At 32.2% G+C, this 26,937-nt stretch overlaps 1 protein-coding gene across 1 annotated transcript; it reads left to right on the top strand.

Moving 5' to 3' along the window:
• The first annotated feature begins 22,125 nt into the window (after window positions 1-22,125).
• On the top strand, window positions 22,126-25,648 carry LOC127721805 (uncharacterized). The gene is made up of 3 exons (XM_052228614.1): window positions 22,126-22,320; window positions 24,181-24,320; window positions 25,056-25,648. Exons 2-3 carry the CDS (start codon window positions 24,267-24,269, stop codon window positions 25,632-25,634), a joined length of 633 nt encoding a protein of 210 aa, XP_052084574.1. The 5' UTR covers window positions 22,126-22,320; window positions 24,181-24,266; the 3' UTR covers window positions 25,635-25,648.
• Window positions 25,649-26,937: the final 1,289 nt, after the last annotated feature.

Raw genomic sequence — 26,937 nt, 5'->3', positions numbered from 1 at the left:
CTTGCATGTAATTTTAGTGAATGACAGGTATTTGCATAACATGATTTGCAGAACAGGATAAAAAAAACCTGACACACTGTGAAAAGTCATAAGGTTATATATGAATGGAATAAGACTGTAAAGTTTGCTGTTGGTAATCAAACCATGCTTTTCAATTTTAATTGGTTGACTGTTTTTGGAATTTATGTAATCTGGATAAGTAATGTATGGGAACATAAATATGTCCATACATAAATACTTATGTCACCTATACTGCATGTTGTTATTTATATTTAAAGTAGATACCACGATTGGATTTTATTATGCGTTGCCACACATGTGGATGGATTATATAGATATACCCTTGTCCGTCCATAAGTATGTACATCCCTATCCAGTTAAGTTTTGCATTTAGCTCCATTTCTCAGAAACTTATGGTTATATATCGATGATATTTATTCACCACAGATATCTTGTATACTAGTAGTACAACACATTACTTGAGTCACTATGAGCTACATTTCATGCTTTAGTGTCTTTTGTTAAGTCTTGCGTTTAGGTTCATTTCACAGAAACCTATAGTTATATATCACCTGTACAGTATTCATTTATAGTACTACACAGCTCATCAACAATTTGATCACTGTGACTTACATTTAATGGCAGGACATCCTGTGTCTTAATAGACACATTTTCTGGTTAATACAAATTTAACACGCTATTGAACCTGAAATGTTTTATGTATGTAATTACAAAAGCATAAAATGGATAAATTGAGATATGAAAAAAGATTAAATGGCTGGTGTATCATGTTCAAGTATCTCATGTATTAATTTTTTATACATAAACAAGAGTACTCCTATGAAATGAAAGAGGAATTTGTCTATGTCAAACTTAGATATAAATGGCTCCTCTAATAATTCATTATACAACAAACATACAAGCTGTCCTGTGTATTATATTTGTCAGCATTATGTCTAAAATTTTAAATAAATATAAAAAATGGAATATGATTTCCAATGAGACGCGGCATGATTACCACTGAGAAAACTTTCCACCAGAGACCAAAAAGACATAGAAGTTAACAACTATAAGTCTCCCTATGGCCTTCAACAATGAGCCAACTCCATACCGCATAGCAAGCTATAAAACGAAATGACAAATGTAAAGTAATTCAAAAAAGAAAATAACAGCCTGGTTTATGTACAAAACACAAAAAAAAAATACAATATGACAACAACAAATGACAACCACTGAATAACAGGCTCCGGACTTAGGACAGGCACAGACTACATATTAATCTAAACCTTTAACTTTTTAACAAAAACCAAGAAGGTGTAACATAAGTTATATAGTTTGCAGAAAATCATAATTCCAAATGCCATTATGCACCTACTTTTTTTTTATGTTTGAGGTTTCCCATATCAGACTTGGAGGAAAAGAGGGGAAATTAATTTTTGTTTATTTATCTAATCATCTATAGTAGACAAGTACATCTTGTTAATTTGTATGTCCTATTGACATTAGATCTAATAAGGAGCATTTTTCCCAGTAGGTCATAATCTATAAAAGTTTGGTACTTTTCCTTCTAAATATTTGGTATTTAAAATTATCTAGATTGTTCCCTACTTTGACTATTTTAACAATGGTCACTTTGACAATTGAATTATATAATCATTCAGTTCCACCTTCCACTTCTTGTTTTACATAATGTATTAAAGAATATCTGTAAAGTTTGATTTATTAATCAAATGATCTCATAAAAAACACTTCAAAATTTATGAATTAACATTAATTTATGAATGCCATGACCTTGACCTTTGACCTTACGATTTGACCATATGACCTACAAATCATGTGGGTCTGCATATCACTACGGGGTATTGTAAACTAAAATTAGGTTTTCATTTCATATCGTTTTGGCTAAAAACGGGAGAAAAAGTTGAATTTTATCAAAAATAGCCATTTTTTTTGTTGCCATGGTTTCACCCTTTTAATGATTTGTCTCTCTTAAAAGATCGGTGACCTCCATTTTTTTGTGCTTTCTTCACTTAAAATTCTCTTAGAATAGAAAATTTAATGGAAATCTGTTATTTAGTTCTCTTATTTTTTTTTTATGACGAAGGTAATGCAGGTGATACTTTCCCTATTAGTCTTTTCCCGCCAACAATGGATAATTGGATTAAGAATGTGAAATATCTTTCTTAAACTAACGATGACCTATATTTTTTTAGCTGAACATGTAAAACTATACTTGTGCTTGTTGTAAAACAAATTTAAACAAAATCTTATATAAATTGTATCCGTTATTAAAATCTAAGTATATCAACACACAATTTTTCCTATATTCCTTTGTAAAACAGAAAAAAACTCCTTATTTCGGTGGCCTATAAAACGCTTAAATGAACGGTGACCCCCTAATTTTATTTCATTATTTCGATCCACTCACTTTAAGGGATAAAATATCAAGTTTTTAGGAATTTCTTATATAAAGAGTTGATAGCCTCGAGCCTCCTTAATCATGTTAATTGTCGTAACCACAATCCCGTCCTTTTTCCCCCCGAATGAGACCTGTCAAATTAGACTTATCACAGGGTTTGTACTTATACATGTTATTTGAGCAACACGACGGATGCCACATGTAGAGCAGGATCTGTTTACCTTTCCGGAGCACCTGAGATCACCTGGGGTTCGTGTCGCTCGGTCTTTGGTTCTATATGTTGAGTTTGTGTACTGTGTCTTGTAGTCATTTTCAATTTTTGCAATGGTTGTCAGCTTATTTTCGACTTATGAGTTTGAATGTCCCTTTGGTATCTTTCGCCTCTCTTATACGTCTGATTTGGGAATTTAGCTGATGAATGTATCAAGACATATCTTCCATTGTCGTCTCAAGAAATTTGAATTTTGTATACAAAATGTTTACTGTCCGTATTTAGGAGTTCAAATATTAAATAGTAGCCTTTGATGGACTGATCGTTTTGTTTGGATATCTTGTACATGTATGTCACTGTATTCCTTTGAATGGCTTTAGCCTTAAAATGCCTCCCATCTCTTCGGTCAGTAGGTTAAGTATCTCTTCGAGAATTGGTATTTTTTTTTTTTAATTCTGAACGTACCTTGATGTACTGTAATTTTTTAGATGGTTTGCTTGCTTCTATCTGTTTCATCTGTCATCAATCTTTGCTTCCTGTTTTTTTTAAATCGATCAAATTGGGTAGAGCAGTCGTATGCATGCTGGCACGGAAGGATATTTTCATGTTGGTTTTTAGAGATATGTTTAACTTTTGATTTCAACGGCCTTGTCGTGTTGAAAGTATCATACAGTCTCATGCCATCTTCCTTAATTTTTGCCTGTAAAAATCAGATTCATGATCAACCATACCACTGTAGTACTCTTCCTATTTCAATATGTCCCCCTGTTTTCTATTTTAGTAGAATGGGTGACAAATATTCAATAAAGACGTTAATTCCTTTAAGCAGACGTGTGTACCTTTTGTTTTATCAAACGGAAACTGGCATGTCGACAAGAATCATACTTAAGTGTCATTTACGATATATACTTCTACTCATCTCCGTTGAAAATGTGTTCAAACTCAATTACGCAGCTGCTTTGTTAATTGATCTGTCCACTTCAGTGTGTTTTTCAACTATTTATCACCAGGTCCCGATTTATTTATCACTCCAATTGTGCTTTGAACTGAAATTTGTTTTGTAGTTTGTCAAACGGAGTCGTTTTGAACTTGCTTCAGTTTTTATAACATCCGTTTGTCGCATTGTGGTTTCTGGTTCCCAGATTAACATTTCTGCGGTCTGCACACTTTGTCAAGTTTGATATCTGACGGTCAATTTAGTGGCATGGTCAGCAGATGTTAGTTCCCTGGACCGTTATATCACGTTTGTAAATCTGATATTTCAGGTGCATGTTTCATAACCACAGTTTTGACGACAAAACAATTAATTTTTCAGTGATCCGAGAATACAACATTTTGGGTCTGAGATGAACATATTATTCAGAAATATTGAGTTCGAGTGTTAACCATTTGGTTACATTATTGAGTTTATTATCTAAGTTTAAGGTAAGTTTTCGTACACCAGACGCGTGTTTCGTCTACAAAATACTCATCAGTGACGCTCGAATTAAAAAGGTAACCAGGCCAAAATAAAGTATGAAGTTGAAGAGCATTGAGGACCTAAAATTCCGACATTCAGCTTAAGACCAGTCGATCAATATTTTTATAAGTTGTTGAACTAACATTCTGTCATGTGTAGTCGTCATTGGAATTGTGCGTGAAATTAAGGGGCTACAAAGAAAATGAGTTAAACTAATCTGTGTATGTTTCTTTTAGTCACAGTTCTCCGCAAGTGTATCTTTGACTGTCAAATTTTTAGTGTACCAAATTTATAAAGTGGTATTTTTTTTATTTTGTACTAAAAAACATATCTTTCTCGAATTCTCGATTAATAGATTTAGAATTTTTTACTTAAATAAGGTTCCAACTGCCACAGGCATAGTTGATCTTGGATGGATTTGCCTGTTTATTTTGGGTTACTTTTTGTCATACTGCTCCTCAAAGTGTTAAAGTATTTATACATTCATGGCCTTCAAATATATGTAAACTCATCATAGATACCACGCTAAACGAAGATAAATTTCTACGTACCAAACAAAACCTGAAGGTATCGTATGAACACACGAGGAAGCCTAAAAGGATGTGTGGTAAGTGTTCTTGTTATTCATTCCTCATCCGCAATGCAATTACAATGTGATTTTTGTGAAAAGCGGGAATAGAAAAAATGCTACAATTACAGATTAAACGACTATTCCGGTATCGTAAGATCTATAAGCGCAATAGCCATTTCATGATACTGACCGTCGAACTTATGTATGGTACTTAATCATGACAGGAGTAAAAAAGATATCACAACTATCTAATATAGGTTAGATAATATTTGGTCATGTTTTATGAATTTTGAAATCCTGATGCATTGCCGAGGGTTTTAATTGGTCATAAAACATGACCAAGTATGGTCTAACCAGTTTAGAACATATTCACACATTCGAGTGACATTACAAAATGAGCCTTTCCCATTGTAATAATCAAACTTTTACACGAGTTCACTTTAAGTGTTACCATGGTTAGAAAAAGGGATGTAAATCATATTTAATGATCATTTCAACAGATGGAATGAAATAGCAATGATATAGTATTTTGATAACCAAACAGGATAAATTATAGAAAAATTGAGTTTTCTTTTGCTTCAGGTAAAACTTAATACTTATATATCCAAAATTCCTTCATATTCAAAAGCAGACAATGTTGTATAAATCAGCTTTTCTAAAATTGTACAATTTTTAATAATGACAAAACTTCATCAATAAATATTATAACATTACGATCGTTTCAACATGAGATGCTTACTTTTTTAATTGATAAACGTATTGATTTTTTTTTATATCAACAGTCATTGTTACTTTAAAAAAAAACATTAATTTTTAGGTCTCGTATACAAATTAGATTAAATATTATTTAACCTTTACCTTTGCCCCCTTTTCAATTCTTTTTTTGGTTCTTTATCTGTACCATTATATAACGTTTACAATATTCACATCTCAACTTAAAATGTTTTTGAAATTCTATTCTATTTTCATTAAAAATAAAAGACAAACTCATGATGTTTTGTTTCGCTCTTTTCTTAAGGAAATTGCCTCAGGGGATTGTATACTTCGAAATTGTAGTTTTTAAGAGTTCACTTACATAAATAGTCTACAATGAAAAGTCATTTATGTATAGCATTTTGTAGTGCATGGAAAGCTATGTAATATGAAAAAAAGAAAGGAAAATAATGATTTTCCATTGAACAAGAATGGGTGAGTATGTTCCAAAAACATTTAACAAAACGCATATTTCTGAAATGTTAGTTCATTTTCTGAGGTAATTATTGCCTACACAAGGGAAAAGAAAACAGTTAAGTATGTTCAGTTTGTGAACGTTACAAAACATTTAAAGATGTAGACATTTTTATATTATTTTATACGCGATATCACTGTTTCTTTTTTTTTATACGCGATATCACTGCTTTTTATTTCAATGATGATTGACTAATTGTATGGTTTGTTGATAAATACTTGTGAAATACACTTTTATCAAAGGTTAGGTTAGTAAGTATATTTCCCAAATGCATACCCAATTCGGATGTTCTAATTATTGTTTTTATGTTTTACTGTATTATATACTATTTGTCAAAAACACATGTCACTATAATAACTAATTTAGTTAGTTAGTTATTGAATGTGTTCAAAGTATATTTGACTTCCTATTTTCCGTTTATTACATGTATACTATATTTTAATATAATATAATGTATTTCACTGACGCATGAATCGGAATATAATTACTTTCAATATTATCAAGAATCATCAATATTATTCTCCCTACAGAGATGCATGTAGATGCTAGCACTATAAAAGATCCCAGGCAAAGTTGACCTTAGATGGATTTGGCTATTTTTTAGGTATTTTTGTCATATAGCTCTTCAATTGTTTCGGTACTTATACATCCTCGGCTTTCAAATATTTGGCTGTGAGCGTTCCTGATGAAGGTAAATCCAGAAAAGTGTTTCGGCCGCATGAAATTGTTAAACGTGTTGTTTTTAATTCTTTATTCTATATTGGAGCATGCTGTCCTGTTAAATGTTTCTTTTAAAAAAAACATGATTAGAACAATGGCATATTAATATCTCTAATAGATATATTTTTGTTTTATCAGAATAAAAATAATAATGTACCCTGTTGTAAAATTTTTTGGCATGGTGTATATATTTGTAAAATCCATTTGAAACTGCATTAAATGATATGCAATGTATCTTGCATTATTTGACATTTAGTGTAATAAATGTTTTGTATCTTAAAACAGCACTTTGCAACACTAGTTTCATAATCTTTATATTATATGCGGTACACATACGTCTTTATTGAGATATAACGATAGTATGCAACAGTTTTATTTCGATGAGTGTTTCATGAATCTACTTTCGTTTTCGTATGGTCATGTTACCTTGATGTAGGTGAGATTGAATTTAGATTTTATTTTTAAGAAAGTTCCTCTTTAGTTTAAATACCGTTGACACATCAACAATATAATACAACTACATGTATAACTGAGCAATGAATAGAGCTGTCTCCATAGATTGAAATAAGTTGAATGTCAAAACGTCAATAAAAAGGGGAAATGATTCGAATTTTTAACTTTTATAGAAAACAATTGATGTTATGAATTTTCCTATCTCAGATCAGGTGTTGGATGTACTTGATTTTGAACTTAATGTTTTGAATCAGGCCATATGAATTCTAAGTGATAATTATGATAAACATAGGAAATAATGAGTACTAGTATCAACATTATCATCACGCTAAAATACTCACCAAATTTTATCAACATAAACAATCCTGAAAATATAGAAATAACGTCGACATTCATCATTCTCAATCGTATTTCATTACTTAAATATTAAAAATAATATGGAAAAAAATTCCAAAATATTCTTCACAATATTTCGATAGGAACAATCCTGAAAATATAGAAAATAACGTCGACATTCAGCATCCTAAATCGTATTTCATTACTTAAATATTAAAAATAATATGGAAAACAAAATTCCGAAATATTCTTTACAATATTTCGATAGGAATATTTGTCTAGTATGGACGTGTTGAGTGCAAGAAAAAGTGAAAAGAATGCCAACTAAAAAAGGCAACTCAACAACCAAAACAATCATACGAGGCATCCTCATTGAGTTTCATTATTTGTTCGCATGTTTTGCAGTTATACATGTACACCACTATACAAGGTAAGAAGCAAGATTTAGCGCTATGAAAGATATTTACTCCCGCCACATTATTTACAAAAGAAACAAAAGAAGTTTACCGCGGTTCATTTCTAATAAAACAAGTAAAAAGATACAAATCAAGGTAAAAACCGTTCTCAATTGAATTGTTTCATATTTTTCATGTCGGGGCCTTTTATAGCCGACCATATGGTTTGGGTTTTCTCATTGTTGAAGGCCGTACGGTTGCCTATGATTGCTTACATCCACTTCATTTGAACTCTGGTGGATAGTTGTCTCATTGGCAATCATACCACATCTCCTTATTTTTGTACTGAGTGAATCGCATGAACTCCAAACAGGAGCGAGACCGGGTGTGTTGACCGGGTACGCGAATCCTGCTTTGCATGCATCACCTGCATATCACAATCAGAAATAGGACACAATCAGTAAATTTACAGATCATACGGCTATTTTGGTAGCTAATAATATGTGATTAACTGAGTGACAGGACATCATCAATATACCTGAGAGTGAAATGAAAGAATTAAGCAAGAAGCTATTTTTTGTTTTCCTTTGAGAAAGTTATGAATGATTCCTGCTTCAAATGAGTACAAGAACAAGTTTTTTTTATGATAATTTAGGAGCCTAAAAACCAGTGATTTTCTCTTTTTTTGCTGTCTGCTGTATTTCATGTTTCGGTTAATCAGAATAGAGGCTATTGGTTAATTGATTTGAGCTTTTAAACATTTTATCGTGCCTGAGCCTTTTATGGTTTACTGTACGTTATGAGTTTAGCTCATTATACGATGATCAACGTCCGTTGATGTCTGATGGATTGTTGTCCCGTTGGCACTTTTTTGTAATCACACCTCATCTCCTTACTTTTTTTATCGAGTCTAGATTTGTTTTATATAAGTTTTTCAGGGGCCATCTTACATATAGCTTTTCCATAAACTCTACATTCAAAAGTGGACAAAGACGAATAAGAAAATACCACGAGGTTTATAACATAAGAAAAGGATGTAAATTGGTTAAAACAATTTTATAAGCGTTCAATGTCTTCTATCAATCCCGATTAGTGGAACAGCAAGTAAATTATGTACATAAAGTAAAAAAAAAAAGAATCTTATCATAGATAAGAATATAGTTAAACGTTAATAGTTAAAAAAGAAATTATGACCCAATTACTCGAGGCTGCATTTCCAACAATACATTTAATAAATCAACGCCATGAACAGTGCATTTACTTCTTTTCTCGAAAAATGCAACCACATCACATTTCAGTGAATTGGTTGAAATTTTCACCAAGATATTGTTGTCAATGCAGAATTATGGTTTTCAATAATTTAGGAGGGTGATCCTTCAGCGATTAGATCACATGGTATTGAAAAGCATGATAAATGTAGGGTATCCAACTAGGAGATAATTGTATTTTATTTTAATCTTGCCCTTCGTAGATTTTACTGTCGCAAATTTAGTTTACCTAGCGACGCGTAGCGGAGCTAGGTAAACGGATATTCGCGACAGTAAATTCAAGGCAAAATATGACTGTTTTGTTTTTTCTTTGAGAATAGACATCCCCAAAAAAAATAGGAATTCAAAATGGTGCTTTGTCTTAGTTACGGACTGGTAGAACATAGAATCTAACTCGTCAAAATATTTGTCAACATCTAATGCAAATTATCGTTCTAAACGAATGGCATTAGAATTTCATTTAACGACATCTTTGTGTATATACAAATATTTGTATAAATAGTAAAAATATAATTACCAGTTAAAATAATCCACGTCATTTTAATTTATAGGTAATGGCTGTCGTGCACAGGTATAGTAAATAAGATAAGATTTAAGATTACTCGGTGTATTTCAGTAAGTTCAAACTTATGCTAAATTCCTAATCTATACAAGTAGTTAAGAGACATTTTTCATATTTATGTTTTCCAAAAACCCAAAAGAAAGTGGATGCAAAACTAATTTTAAACTAAAAAACACTACGTATGTCACGTTCTCACCAATGCATTTTAATTTAATATTGTCGTCTTTTGATATATTGAACTTCGTAGTTGAAAAGAGTACCATGATGCAAACGTTTTTTAAGGTTCAAAGAAGCATTTATCACTTTAAAGAACTTTGAGACATCATACATATTTTATCTTTTTAAATTAATACCGATGGGAAATTAAAAACAGTAGAAGAAGAATAGACCAATCCACAGCCACAAGACAAAAGTCGTAAAGGAAAACAACAGTAAACAACACAAAATGAATAAAACTTAATATAAAGCAACATGAACTATGAAAATTATGAAATAGTATCAATTAAATAGCTGAGTGAAGAAAACATTTTCATTAATTCGCTAATTATAATAGTTTTAATCACAAAAAAATAAAATAAACTAAACGAAAGAAAGAAAGAAAGAAAAATGGGATGAGCTAGTTGTTTTTTTTTATCCATATGAGTATCATAAATTTTGTTTGCATAGACCTACATGGTTCTGTTTTGTGCATTACATTATATATAAAACTGACCATGTGTTCGCAAACTAGTGATATCATTTGTCAAGGAACCATATGTTTAAAGATTTTAGTTTGTTTCTTATGTTGTGCTGTTAAACCACTGTCCCAGTTTAGAGGAGGGTTGAGTGCTTACAAACATATTTAACCCCGCCACATTCTGTATGTGCCGGTCCCAAGTCATGAGCCTGTAGTATAGTGATTGTCGTTGGTTCATGTTGGTCATATTTGGTTTTTTTTTCGTAAATTATATTGTATGAATTAGGCCATTACTTCTCGTTTGAATTGTTTCCCATTTTTCATGTAGGGGGCCTTTTATAGCCGACTATACGATATGGGTGTTTCTCATTGTTGAAGGCCGTACGGTGGCCTTTAATTGCTTACTTCAACTTCATTTTAACTTTAGTGTATATTCCATGTTTCATTGAAAATTATACCACATCTCCTCATTTTTAGATATTAAATAAAATTGAGAATGGAAATGGGGAATGTGTCAAAGAGACAACAACCCGACCATAGAACAGACAACAGCAGAAGGTCACCAACAGGTCTTCAATGCAGCGAGAAATTCCCGCACCCGGAGGCGTCCTTCAGCTGGCCCCTAAAGAATGTTCAGCAAAATCTTCATTTTTGACTCTCAAATTATAAACAATGCAAAAGGAGACACGATCTTGTGGAGTGCCCAAACACAAAGTATGTTTAGTATTTAATGAAACAAATAATAAAGCAACATCTATCATTATTTAAATGTGTTTTTTATTGTCTTTTAATTGAGGATAAAGATTTTTCAATGGCACTCCATTGATTCTGAATATCTACTTGACATAATTTTCAAAATTTGAAATGCCAGCCTTAATGTGCAGCGTTAGATGAAAAGCAAGCATATATTGACTGAAAACAACTAGCTCCGTCTTTAGTTTTCAATGTTGTGTTTTATGTACTGTTGTTTGTCTGTTAGTCTTGTTTCTTTTAAGCCATGGCGTTGTCAGTTTATTTTCGACTTATGAGTTTGAATGTCCCATTGGCATCTTTCGCTTCTCTTTAAGTAATGTAACTGCACAACACTAGAAAAATCTACACAAATAGAATGACTTATAATGACTTATAGGTGCAAAACACAAAAATAACAAATAAGAAGATAAAGGACTCAAAATGTTGATTATAGACGCCTTTGAGTAATTTGTGTTTTGAATCTTCTTCCTCATTGAAGTATAGCAAACAACTCTTATTATACACATGCATATGGATAAAAAAACCAACAATAAATTATTTTTCAAGTAAATTGTAAAGACATATACCATACAAATACTCGATTCGGTTTTACATACTCTTGTATTAATGAATAACATAAAAAGAGGTGGAAGATACCATGGGAACATTCAAAACTTATATGTCAAACAGAAACTGATCACGCCGTTATAAAAAACAAAAGACGTCAAAAAGACAAGTTCACAAAACACTACATAGAAATCACATATGATATAAAACTTCAATAAATATATGCTGGCTTTTCATCTTACGCTGCACATTAAGGCTGGCATTTAAAACTTTGAAAAGTATGTCATATAGATATTCAGCATCAATGGAGTACCGTTGAAAAATCTTTATCCCCAATTAACAGACAATAAAAACACATTTAAATAAAAAAAAAATAAACATATAATAGTTTTTGTTTGAGATATACGTATTTGTATAATGAGGATTCGGATTAGTTGTATAGTGAGCCATACGATATCCTACATTACCTGTTTCACTAATTGAGATATTCCCTTTACAAAAAATAATACTGCAGAAGGCTAGCATGAAAAACGCATAAAACGTTCACTTTAAACGTTTTATGGATGCCCCTTAGCCTGTTAACAAGTCTTGTCTTACTTCGTTTCATACTTTCCGGTATGAATGAAAGGATATGTCGGATATGCGTCAACGAATAAAACTAGCACTTAATAAATTTGGTAAGTTCCGTTTGAAACGGAAACCAAACCACGAAAATGCAAAATATTGTCTTTGGTCAGTTTGTAGATAGACTTACATTTCAGCCTACGTCGGTAAGATATACTATCTTTGATATAGTTTGTAAGGATGAGGACCTTATTTATTAAAACAACTCTTTTAAATAATAATGCGTTTGTAATTGGCTGTGTCATCAATGTTTTTGAAGCATTCACGTAAATCAGAATGGTCTTAGTTACTTAGAAACTTACACATCTCTAAGGAGAGGCGAAGGATACCAAAGGGACATTCAACTTCATAAGTAGAAAATAAAATGTTTAACACAAACAAAACGATGAATTTATATGTCTATTTTAGTGATTAGTGCTTGATTTTAAATAGCATATCCCCGTTTAGCAGTTCAATTTGACAAGAGATTTGCTCGACACCAACAAACAACTTGGTTTAAACCTGAATTTCTATACGGTGTGTCTGTCTGAATAGCTAAGTCCTAACAGTACCAAGATCACATTCCCTTTCACACGTTCTTCGGAACTTGCATGTTTAAATGAACTATTGTGTTAATTTACAGTTCATAAATTTATTGAATTATCCTTTAACTAACGTACAACTCAAAGTGAACCTTACTGTGGATTCATTTATTTTCGAGGGTATCAATTTTCGTGGATTGAAGAAAACTTGCATTTTCGTGGTTTTGAATCAATTTAATCTTGAATCAATCCTATTCCTATCTTATTTTTGGGAAATATTCTTACAAATTCAAATGTGACGTCACTTTGTGTGTTTTTTTAGAATTTCAAATGTGACGTCACTTTGTGCGTTGAGGCTTTGGCTAACTCGGCTGTGTATTTTTAAGTGTTGGAATAAGTTGTTTTATGTAATGTATCCGTTTTTATTCTGTAGTTAGTCCCCACTTCGGTTTTATCATGTATATCTATTATATAGTCATTTTATAAAATTTACTGTTTGCAATATTATAAATTATTTTAAATAATAAGGATATTCTTGTCCCAGGCAGAAAATCCTGGCCGTGTTAGGCGCAACTTTTTGGAAGTTTTGGTCCTCGGTGCTCTTCAGCTTTGTACTTGTTTTGGCTTTCAAAATTTTTTCATCTGAGCGTCACTGGTTGGTCTTGTGTGGACGAGACGCACGTCTGACGTATTGAATTTTAAGCCTAGTACCTTTTGTTAGCTATTATTCGTGTGTTTCTTTGTCCTATATGTTCTCCCATTTATTTGTATTGTGGTCCTGTCGTGTGATGTTGTCGTTTTGGTGTTGTGTGTGACGTTGCCATAAAAGCGGGAGGTTTGGCATGCCACAAAACCAGGTTCAACCCACCATTTTTTTCTTAAAATGTCCTGTACCAAGTCAGGAAAATGGCCATTGTTATATTATAGTTCGTTTCTGTGTGTGTTACATTTTAATGTTGTGTTTTTGTTGTGTCGTTGTTCTCCTCTTATATGTGATGCGTTTCCCTCAGTTTTAGTTTGTAACCCGGATTTGTTTTTATCTCTATCGATTTATGAGTTTCGAACAGTGGTATACTACGTTGCCCTTATTTTGCAAAGATCTGCATACACTCCTTCAGAAAATTAGTAATTTGTTGAACATTTAAATTCGAGGTTCTCCTCTGACTACGAAATGCACAAAATTGGTATCCAACGAATAATAATGAATCCACAGTATATCATATGTTATGCTGTCAACTCTTTCACGTTCAAAAAGTTTGTCGCGAGCGTACATCATGAAGGTTATTCAGGAACATGCGTTTTGTGCCCAAAATAATTTTATTTTATTTTTTCAATAACAAAATGTTCACAAATTCATTGAAACATGTATAGGCTTTAAATATCACTGTGTTAATATATTATAACAATAAAAAATAACAAGTTAATGTAAAATTCTCTGCACATATACGTTAAAAGTGTAACTCGTTATGTATTACAGTAAGATATACTACATGTGTATTATCTCTAACGAGGTAGGTCGCTTTCAAACCATACCATGATTACAATAGAAATGTAAATAATGTGTATGTCTAATACTTCCTACCAGATCAACGAATACCTAAATTTAATACTTGTCTCTTTCTCAACTATTTTTGTTTAGTTTTATCAGTTTATATTGCGAATTCAAATCGCCTTTGTACAGAACTATGCTCTGTAAGAATAGTGGCGTTCGGATTTGAGCGTTCCTGATGGAGGTAAATCCAGAAAAGCGCTATGGACGCATGCAATATTTAAATTGTTGTTGTCATATTCCTTTTAGATATGTATTTTTATCGATATAAAGGTATATGACATGTATGTATGGGTATTTATATGTGTGCATTTAGGAATGAGAAACTAGGATATCTACATGTAGTCCCTAACCTAAAATATGTTTTTAGTCAAGTAAAAAAATGATAAGAGTTTTACAAATACACGCCATTTTATCATAAATAAATCTTATGTTCATAACAAATACACAACTAAATTTTCGATGTACAAGAATGTATGCGTACAGTAGTGTCACATTTTTGTTGTTTATAGAAAAAAAATATTTGTACGACAATTTTGTTTAAACATAATTCACGATTGTAATTTAATAGTTTACAAACATTAACAGGTAAAGATCATTGGTCATCAAAATTTTGATAAATTTGCAAGAGAAACAACATTTTATAGTACAGTAACTTACAGTATTTTATAAGTATCCAAATTTCCAAAAGCTTGTTTAATAATAAATCAAAATATACAGCAAAAATAGAAGAAACCACACATAAACATACTGAGTGGTTCTCCTTCACTTGATTGCATTATTGCAAGTTGTATAAACAAAAGAACCGATAAGGAAACTCGTCAGGAATTGTTTTTATTACATTTATATTTTTTGTTTCCTCTATGATTTTTGATGTTGATTTAATACAAACAACTTGATGTCAATACAAAACTTGTTCTCTTTTCTTTACTCAATGTGTTTTCTACCTTGACATACATGAATGATACAGAAACATATCTATTGTTATTGACCGTGACTATGTTGACCTCTAAATGTGGTCTTTTGGGCCACTGGATTGCTGTCTCAATGACAACGGGTTTCCCCTCATCTTCTCTTATTCATATAAACAAAGTGAGTTCAAACTTCAATAAGACGAGAAGAGAAGCTAAACAAACTGAGGTTTACTTTGTCTGAAATTAACGAAATGAATAAATAAATAAGTTATATACATAAATGAATAAAGAATTCAATTGCATCAGAAAGAGTTCAAAATCATAACAAATATATGATATAAAAATATGATTTACAATTACGTCCTTTTTAGGAAATGGACTTCATGATACATTGTCACTTTGTAACGGTTGTTTTTCCGTGGCCTTTTGTTAAACTGTGGGAAACAACTCCTAAAAGTTGTTAATTGTAGATGTCCTCCAACGTAGATTATCAAACCGAAAAAAAAAACATCACTAGATTTATATTTCCTGAACGTCGGTGAGGATATCATAAATAAACATATAATAGATATTAGAAGATGTGGTATGAGTGCCAATGAGACAACTCTCCATCCAAGTAAAAATTTATAAAAGTAAACCATTATAGGTCAAAGTACGGTCTTCAACACAGAGCCTTGGCTCACACCGAACAGCAAGCTATAAAGGGCCCTAAAAATTACTAGTGTAAAACCATTCAAACGGAACAACCAACGGTCTAATCTATATAAAAAACGAGAAACGAGAAACACTTATGAACCACATCAATAAACGACAACTACTGAACAACAGATTTCTGACTTAGGACAGGTGCAAACAATTGCAGCGGGTTTAAACGTTTTAATGGTACCAAACCTTCACCCTTATCTGAAACAATAGTGTAACATCTCAACATAGAAAGACACACTATGAAATATCAATTGAAATGGCTTAACTCAATCAAAAGACATATTAACACCAGTGAACATACACTGAACAAATACATTTGATCTAGCTATGATACAATGTAAATACAAAATAAATAAACTAAGGGAAGAATAATTAAAGTAACATGTTATACCGCTGTGAAATGTTAAACAATTTAAGAAAAACAATATGCTTGAACAAAAATATCAGCCATTTGCAATTACTTTAAACACAGGTAAATGAAAATAATTTTGTTGTTAGTATACGTGTACAGTTCAAATGGAGAAAGGAAATATTTTTACAAAATAAATAATTTTCATGTTTATAGTACGAAGAACCGAAAATTTATAGAAATACCAAACATTTATCAAAGCTGGTATATAGACCAGATATAACCCTGAAAAATTAAACATTAAATAACAAAAAAAACATTACAATTAGTATATAAGTTTATACATAAATCAATCAAACCTTAAGTTCAAACATGTGTCAAATGATTCCCAACAAGTCTTATCTAAGTGACCTCGACATAATTTAGACACCCTTGATACTTCTGTAGTACAAGATTATTGTGATAATTGTATTGAAAGGTAAGGACGGCTAGTCGACTGTTATAGGTCTTTTCAAATAAGTTAAAATATCTTGTTTATTGAAGAACTTTTAAGTGTATCATAGAATATTTTAAACTAGACTCAAGCTAGCGACCAACAAGCCAGCGAACAATAAGATGTATTAAGCTAGGAAACAGTAAGATAGCGAATAATAAGAAAACGCGTCAAACTGATCATGCCTATAAACCGAAGACTTGCAATAACATGAAACGTCCTTTAAAATCTGATGACGATCATTTATTATAGGAAGACGAAATGTAATTCATTTTCACAAAGACAAAATTTATAAGTTATTTGTTTATTGAATTTTTTTTTTCACAGCCGGTCATCTCTTATAGGATTTTTTAAGTTCCTTTTAACTCTTTCTGTTGTTCTTTGATTAGAGATAAGTTTGCCGTCTTAATAATAACGAAACAATTAATAAAAAGGTTTATATTAAACTAGTGTAACGATAAAATTAAATCCTCATGCTTATAATTATGCGTTTGAAAAAACCCAGATTGACTTTCGAACGTCAAGGACAGAATTTTGCAATCAGATTTAATAAGTTGAAGTAAAAGCTAATAACTATACGCAGTCTCCATACCCAAACTGTGGACTCAGATGCAGAAGTTCCATGAATTTTCCCACCTTGGCCATTTGGTCCGGGCAACTTTAGGGTATTGCCTATCAGTTGTACATAGTATGGAAAAAAGCTTTGCCGTAAGGATTTTTTCACGAATTGAAGTTGGGAGGGTGTAGGGTCTCCATACCTCAATTATGGACCTCAGTTTCAAAAGTTCCGCGAATGTACCCACCTGGGCCATCTGGTCCGGGCAACTTTAGGGCGACGCCTATCAGATGTACCTAGTGTGGACAAAAGCTTGACCGTAGGGATTCTTTTACGAATTAAAGTTGGGAGGAGGTAGGTTATACATACAACAACGTTGGACCGTTTCCCGATTATAGGTCTAATGTTAAACTGAAATAGTTCGTGTTGTTGTCATTCCATCCTCTTCTTGTTAATTCAGATCAGTGTAAAGAAATTGTTGTTCTGATTTCAATTTTTCAGTCTGTTCGCCGAGTTCTTTAAATATGCTTTTTTGAACAGCTGTAATAATCTTGGATTTAAAATTTTTTCGATTAAATTAGCTAAAATTAATTCATATCTCGTACTATTTGTGTGTCACTGCCAGTTTTCAATTATTCCAAAACGAAAACTGTGAATATTTATTAGTTTTCCTTCAACTTGTAGTTCTGACTGCAAAATTCTGTTCTTGACGTTCTAAAATCGGTACGATTTTTTTCTTTCTTTTCAAGAGCATATAAGCATGTGAATTTTATTTTATCTTTACACTAGATAAGTATGGCCTATTTTTATTAATGTTTTCATTATTATAAAGACAAACCGTTTCTAATCAAAGGTAATAAAAAAGGGAGAGGAGTAGCTAAACGGAATTTTGAAAAGAGATGCCTGGCTGTCAAGAAAAATTACGTTGTTTTGAAAAATAAATAAATAAATATATGAATAATCAATGTCTTTGTGAAAATGTATTGCATTTCGTCTTCCTACTGGAACTCATTGTCATTAGATTTCAATAGACGTTGCATGTTAATGCAAGTCTTCGGTTTTTAGGCATGATCAGTTCGGCGCGTATTTCTTAAAGTTCGCTGGCTTATTGTCCGCTAGCTTGATACACCTTACTGTTTTCTGGCTTATTGTTCGATAGCTTGAGTCTGGTATATTTTAATGATAAAAATAACATTTTATAAATTGTGTGCACATAAAACGCATTTCCCCGTGCTTGTGATGTCTGCCCATATATTTTACCATTTTACAGCTATGAGTGTTTGCTTTTACAGGATTCAGAAGTCGTCGTTGGTTGATTTCTGACTTATTTGTTTTTTTGTGTTGTTAAGTTAGTCAGGCTTTTGGTTTTTTTATTGAATTGTTTTAAATTTTGTCACGTTCTACGTATATTACCTATAGGTTGCACTTTGTAAATACAGAGGATTCACATACTACGCCTTTTGTGGGAAGATATTTAATATTCAAAGATATTAATTTTGTTTAATACTGTTGGATAGCAGACACATTGAATTCTCAGGAAGACTCAAAGTAAAGGGAGGGGTAGTACAGAATTTTAGTATGATTATTAACTCTTAGAAGTTCAAGGCATATACATGTTGAAAATATGCCGCATAACCCTATGTTTTGACCTTTGCAAAAAATGTAATGCATATGAACTTCCAATTCCAGGATATAACTTCTAACGTAACTTCATAGTGGCACAATGTTAGCTGTAAAACGAGTTCCTACAACATTTATGGGAAATTGCATTGTCTATATTTACAGAAGTGCAACCTATAGTTGCTTACATATACGTTATTTTAGACTTTGGTGAAAACTTGTCTCATTTGCTATTATTTTAAGTATTTTTGTCATATAGCTCTTCAACTGTTTCGGTACTTATACATCTTCGGATTTCAAATGTTTGGCTTTGAGCGTTCCTGATGAAGGTAAATCCAGAAAAGCGCTTCGGACGCATGAAAGTATTAAACGTGTTGTTTTAAATTTTTTGCAAACATACTGCATATTCCAATTTTAAAAAAGTATTACTTGTAGAGTTTGCAGGCAGTTTCCTGACTCAAATGTTGTCATTACAGGAAAATGGGCGTACTTGGTCATTTTATTTTGGCGATAATCCTCTGTTCTGCAGGACAAGGTAGGAGTTTAATTTATGTGCGTAATGACATTGCGATAAAATATACACTTGTACGACTCACGAACTTAACATTTATTTTTTATTTATCTTTCTTGGAAGCAATATGAGATTGATGCTTATGTTATCCTATAAAGAGAACCTGTCGTTCCAATCAATGATTCAAAACATCTTGGAAGAAATAAATGAGAGAAAATGACTAAAAAACAGAAGAGTGAAAAAACAAAGAAAAATGAAAACAAGGAAACTAGAAGTAATATAAAACATAGAAAAAAGGGAAATACAGAAGTACTTGTATCTAATAATTAAGAAAGATCTGTAAAAAAAACGGAACAAAAAAATCATGAAGCAAAGCAATACAAAATCTTTTAGTCCAAGAAAAACAGATATCCAAAGCCAAAGCAAAAGAAGATGAATACTACACAGGAAAAATTGCAACATATGTTTTTCATATGTTTTCAAACATATGAAACACATATGTTTAACATATGAAAACATATGTTGCAATTTTTCCTATGTAACATATGTGCCCAAAACACAACATAGAAAACCAAAGATTGACCAATTTGATCACCACCAAAAATTGTTGTTAACTCAGAAAGGGTACGCAGTTCCTGCTTCACTAGCACCATCCGTCGTATTGCTAATGGGACATTAAAATAGATAATATACAATTACATTAAGGAACTAGACAGGTCTTTGAAAGAGCGCATAACATGTATACACCTTCTAAAATGTAAAATGATCAATACTTTACATATTACTCACCTGTGGCATGGTGTTCAGGTTAATTTTTCATGCCTGTGCAATGCCTATAAATTTACTTTCACTATAAATGTTCTTTGAAGTTGGCATATGGTATACACGATTTCAGAGAAAGCGTCGCATTGATTGATTGTTAGTACAACTATTTATAATAGTATGCATTTAATCCTTTAATTAATTATTATAGTATATATGCGTTAGTAGTGAACGTTATGCCTGATAGTCAATACAGCTGATGTTGAATGTATTTGTTCGATCCATCAATTGATATTATATTTACATGAGTAGACGGTTTATAGTACGGAAGCGTATTAGTGCCACACGTTTTTTTTTATATTTCTTCCTATGTTTGCGTTATAACGCTAACATTTGCGTTATAACGCAAACCTTTTGCGTTATAACGCAAACCTTTGCGAAATATCGTAAACCTTTGCGTTATAACGCAAACCTTTGCGTTATAACTCAAACATTTTGATTTTAATTATTCATTAAGTTTTGAATATTTAATAATAAAAAACTATATATAATATTAAATTTACATTTTATGTTTATTATATAATTTGAAAGCAGTGTTTTGTAAATGTCGGCATTTGCATGTCCGTCTGTCATAAAATTTCGGTTGTGATTTAGTTAAGAGAAGAACCATGAACACAAGGCCAAATCATTATAATAAATATGGATAGAAATAAAGGAATACTTGAAGTGCAATTATACACAAATTAATAAATGGTTTATGCATCAGAAGATTAGATAAATTTAACAAGTAAATAGATATGGTATAGGCAAATTTTAATTGAAAGGCCAAGATTTTGACAATTTTGAATAACGGAAAGTGGTAAACTAGATAAGAGCAAAAATAATGTCATACAATTGTGAAACTATAAGTTAAATAGACAAAATGATCTTTCTGCTTTAAAATTTATTATTCAGAAAAAAACATTCTTTTTAAATTATGATGTAAGAAATCGTTTGTTGAAATCTCAGAATATGATAAAGATTCTTTAAAAAAAGTCATTGAATTTTAATTTCAATCTAATGAGGTAGCTATTTAAGATGCTTGGGTAGCAATTTGAATGTAGAGAACATAATTATAATAAAATAACATCTTCATCTTATACATTTATGGAAAAAGGGTAGCTTGTTTGAATCTAACCAATCTTACACAATGCTCAAACGAGCGCTTACTTTGGAAGTATACTTGAATTTGCCTACACTAGCGGGGTTGATTTTTTATTTTCTTCGGTATAACTTTAATTTACTCAATTTTCTTTGTAATATATATATATATGTATATATATATATATACATACATGAACTATCCTGCTCATTATTATCCCATGATGTGTGCTAAACACTCAAGCATTTTACATTGCAATGAGTACCAAGGGTGATAAATTTTAATAAATGCAGCCTCCTCCATTTATAACAGCTGCTTCCTATGAAACTTAAATAAGAAATAAAATAAAACAAATGTTTGCGTTATTTCGCAAAGGTTTGCGTTATATCGCAAAGGTTTGCGTTATTTCGCAAAGGTTTGCGTTATAACGCAAAAGTTTGCGTTATTTCGCAAAGGTTTGCGTTATAACGCAAAGGTTTGCGTTATAACGCAAACATAGGAAGAAATATAAAAAAAAACGTGTGGCGCTAATACGCTTCCGTATTATAGAGCAATATTTGTCGCATGCTAATCATCATACAAAATTGATTTCTTGTATAATTAATAACCATTTGCGTTTCTTATAATAGTAAAAATAAATAATCATATAATAATAATAATTACAAGAATAACAATAGATTATCGGTAGGAAAAATGAAATTTCCTACGTATTCTTGTTGCAAGTGTAAAAAAAAAGTCAATTTGTTAAAAGCATTTATTATATTTTTTATTTTTTTTAAGTCCAGGGAGTGACAGAATTTTTCAGCTGGACTCATGCAGCACATTACGATTCTAATATCAAACAATATGTGCTAGATAACTTCAATACAGACCAGACTGCAGCTTTCGGATGGAAGTTACACAGCGATACAGATTCCCTGAAACTTGTACATGACCCACACGGCTCAGGTTATGTTCTTCAAGTATTTTATCAGCAAGGTAAGACACATATCATTTTACAGAGTGCAAGAAACCAGTGAAAAGAGATTTGCTTTAAAATCCAAATTAACACAACGACATACTATGGCAAACATACAATGGCAAACACACAAAGGCAAACATACAATGGCAAACATACAATGGCAAACAAACAATGGCAAACATACAATGGCAAACATACAATGGCAAACAAACAATGGCAAAAATACAATGGCAAACAAACAATGGCAAACATACAATGGCAAACAAACAATGGCAAACATACAATGGCAAACATACAATGGCAAACAAACAATGGCAAACATACAATGGCAAACAAACAATGGCAAACAGACAATGGCAAACATACAATGGCAAACAAACAAAAATACTTTTGAAGATCAACAGTTTTAAATAATAATGACGTTTCTTTAAAATTGAGAATGAAAATTGGGAATGTGTCAAAGAGACAACATAGACCCGACTATAGAGCAGACAACAGCCGAAGGCCACCAATGGGTCTTCAATGCAGCGAGAAACTCCCGCACCCGGAGGCGTCCTTCAGCTGGCCCCTAAACAAATATGTATACTAGTTCAGTGATAATGGACGTCATACTAAACTCCAAATTATACACAGGAAACTAAAATCAAAAATGATACAAGACTAACAAAGGCCCGAGGCTCCTGACTTGGGACAGGCGCAAAAACGCGGCGGGGTTAAACATGTTTTTTGGGATCTCAACCCTCCCCCTATATATAGCCAATGTAGAAAAAACAAACGCACAACAGTACGCACAGTAAAACTCAGTATAAGAGAAGTCCGAGTCCGATGTCAGAATAGGAAACAAAAGAAAATAAACAAAATGACAATAATACATAAATAACAACAGACTACTAGCAGTTACTGACATGCCAGCTCCAGACCTCAATTAAACTGATTGAAAGATTATGTCTTCATCATATGAATATCAGGCACAATCCCTCCTGTTAGGGGTTTAGTATTATACCGTCATAAAATATATGAGAAGAACATAACCCGTGTCATGCCAACAACTGGTTTTAGAATAAATGTGTTTAATTCCGATGCAAAGACCCTATAAGTGAATCAAATATGCAATCTTTAATGACCTGACAACAGTATCGTAACTATATCCCTTCTGAATAAGTCTGTTTTATGGTTTTGTTAGCTTTTGAGGTGAATACTGATATTTTTGTGCTTTGTAAAGAATTTACAATGTTTCAAGATCTTAATTTTTTTCAAATATAAAAATAAGGAGATGTTGTATGATAGCCAATGAGACAACTATCAACCAAAGTTCAAATTAAGTGGATGCAAGCAATTATAGGAAACCGTACAACCTTCAACAATGAATACTCATTACCTGATAATAAGCTATAAAAGGCCCTGACATGAAAAATATGAAACAATTCAGAGACAACTAACGGCCTTATTTAAAACAAATCAATTTACGAAAAACAAATACGACAGACATGAACCAACAACAATCACTGAACTACAGGCTCCTGACTTGGGACAGGCACATATAGAATATGGCGGAGTTAAACTAGTTTGCTGGCGCCAAAACCTCCCCAGTACCTGGAACAGTGGCGCAAGTCTAGTGAGAAATGTTAATAAATTGATTTTAAAGAAACTATGACAGAAATAACAATACAAGTGAGCTCTGTTAGTTTTAATCGAAATGATGCAATAGATTTTTTTTCAAATAGTCGTAAAATGGTACTTTCCTTTATATTGGTGCAGGCAAAAGTATAGAACAAGTTTAATCTATGATCTTGGAGATCATTTCTATTAAAATGTCACGTGACTAATAAAATTACCTTTAAACAATGATCAAAACAAAAATATGTCATTTGTTTAAGGAACCCGAACTAACTACGACACTCACGGTCATTCTTGTCCTAGCAGCAGCACAGGACCATGCCACAGGGGGGCGCAGTTTTATGTGATGCCACCGAGTCTTTATCATAAAGGCAAAACCTTCGCAGCCCTTGAATACGAGGTTTGTTGATCTCTTCATTTTAAATATAACATTTATGTTGGTGCACTTTAGTTGTGGAAATCGTACAAATGTGAGGATGAATTTCTTATATCAGAAGAAAAATCTAAAAAAAAAGAGATCAAGGTTATTTATATCAAGGAGACTTTAAATCGTTTGTTTTTTTTAAGCAGTAGGCGGGGATTTTTTCAGATTAAAAATTTTTATTTCAGAGAAATACTCTTGATTTTGGGAATCTTTACCTGGAAAACTAAGAACGAGTTCTTTTGTATATATACTCAACAACACAAATAACGCTACACTTTTCCCAATACATAGTAGTTTCATAATATCTTTTTTTTTCCAAATAATTGTAAACCTCTAGAATATTTTAGGCATAACCTTGTTTAATTTAAGGTTTTACAGTGAAATATTGCGTACTTCACAACGAGAAAGCCTTGTTTTCAGACAAAAAATACACGAGACTTATAACTTTACAACTGTGGCAATATCGGTCGTTTTGGGGTTGAAAATGTGTGTGTGTTTTTAAAGGATTTTGGATTAATGACTTCAGAAATTTTGTGTAACGATTTTGGCTTATATCAATCATTTAAAACAAAAGTATAACATGCAATAGAAATTTTCATTACAAAGAAACTAATAGAGATAAGAGTTTCTTTTGTTGTTTAGTATGTAATATAGGTGTCTAGCCGGTTTTAATTACTATACTTTATTAAGATTATTTGGATTTATTTCTAGGTGTATTTCAAGAGTGGATTTAATTTCGCCATTGGCGGGAAATTGCCCGGCCTATGGGGTGGCTCTAGAGATTCATGTAAAGGTTGTTCTGGCGAGGCACACAGCTGTTTCTCAACAAGACTGATGTGGCGAGCTAACGGACACTATGAAGTCTACGCTTACATACCATACAACCAGGACGGTGGGTTTAAACATTGGTGTGACCGTTATGAACACGATCATAAAAAAGTAATTTGTCCTTCCAGCACCTGTGGGACCGAAATAGGTTTGACATCGACCGATGCTTTTAAGTTCAAACCAGGACAGTGGTATAGAATTCGACAAGAAGTGAACCTAGGACATCCCAATCAACATGGCCGTGTAACACTCTGGGTTAATGATATAATGGTGGTTAATATGAACCTTGTTCTCCGTCAGTCTAGCAGTGTCCATATTGATGGAATGTTTTTCTCTACTTTCTATGGTGGAAAGTCAACTGACTTTGGAAAACATGGAGACACATATTCCTATTTCAAAAATTTCAGAATCACCGACGAGAAGAAGCCAATACATCATGGCGAATACTTTGTAGGAAAATAAAAACAATATATCTATATACTAGTAACTGTGAATCCTTTAGATTAGCAACTCTCAAAATCATCCGTTATGCTGTTTTTATTCCTAGTTAAAGACTTATCACACATTTACTTGCCATGTTTAACATGACGGTTGTCATTTGTGAAGCAGGAACTTCTTACCGATCCAACTTGTGCATATTTGAAAAAAGTCCAATAAAAAAACGAGAAAAAATAATAACCGTAGCATACACTTTTTGAAAATTTAATAAATTTTTCTGTAACTCAAGCAGAGAAGGGAAAATAAGAATAAAGTTGTCTCCATTTAATATATCCTTAATAACTACAATCAAGTCCGTTTAACTTTTAAGATAAACCCAACATTAAAAAAGATGCTTTATCATTCTGCAGCTTGTCGATTAGGGAACTCAGTCTGACATCAACTCTAGGAGATGCATACTACCAATTATATTGTCTAAGAAAGCTGATGCACAAAAGAAGCTTATGTTAGCAAGGGGACATTAACAAATTATAAGTATACAAGTGACTGACAACACTATGGCAATAACAAAAATCTAACTAACAGACAAACAAGTCCACAAAACAATACATAAGAAACTAAGACGGAGTAACACGAAGCCCACCAACATATTGGGACGATCTAAGTTGCTCCGGAAGGATAAGCAGATATTGCCCTAACATAAGCACTGTCATGATGTTCATGGTAAGTACAAATTCGGTGGTGTCAAATGTACAATAAACTGTAATTTCGCAAGAAAATTAGTGTCAATGGCAGGTCTTTGATTGCCTCAGGTAAATTTACTCACAAATTTAAGATTCGGGGCGATTAAGATCATGAACTTTTGTATTGATACTGGCTTTTGTTGAAGATCTCCGGTGTATTATGTTTGGTTTTTGTCGTTGGGTTGTATTAGAATCGACGTATGCAATGGACTACCACCCCCTTGATTAATTCAACGTACATATTTCATCCCCAAAATTAAGAACTTTCAAGGTACTTTTAAATCCAAACTGGCTATTTTCTGACTTACTAGATTACAACCAGTATCAAAACATAGACTGGTCCCCTGTGTATATGAGTTTGGTAGCCTTGTTGGAAATATTTTTGTTTTGGCTGATTTATGATGAAGGGCATTGACTGATTTAGTGATGTCTCGTCAAGACATTTGTTGGCAAAGGAATGTGTTAGTCAGGATATTTTCCCAGTTTTTCTATTGCATGTGTCAGTCTGTCTGAAGAGTCTGCGAAGGACAATAAACCAGATGGTATCTGTAAATTGCTATGCATTAAAATGATTGCAAAACACA

The sequence above is a fragment of the Mytilus californianus genome, unplaced genomic scaffold, assembly GCF_021869535.1.
Source record: "Mytilus californianus isolate M0D057914Y unplaced genomic scaffold, xbMytCali1.0.p SCAF_12, whole genome shotgun sequence".
NCBI lineage: Eukaryota > Metazoa > Mollusca > Bivalvia > Mytilida > Mytilidae > Mytilus > Mytilus californianus.
The sequence above is the reverse complement of the archived record's forward strand: the minus strand, read 5'-3'. Positions and strand labels throughout refer to the sequence as shown.

Excerpts from the sequence above, each read along its gene's own strand:
- LOC127721805 (XM_052228614.1), top strand. The coding sequence starts at position 24,267 with ATGCCACCGAGTCTTTATCATAAAGGCAAAACCTTCGCAGCCCTTGAA. Across the intron at positions 24,321-25,055 it reads TCGCAGCCCTTGAATACGAG|GTGTATTTCAAGAGTGGATT; the intron begins GTTTGTTGATCT and ends ATTTATTTCTAG.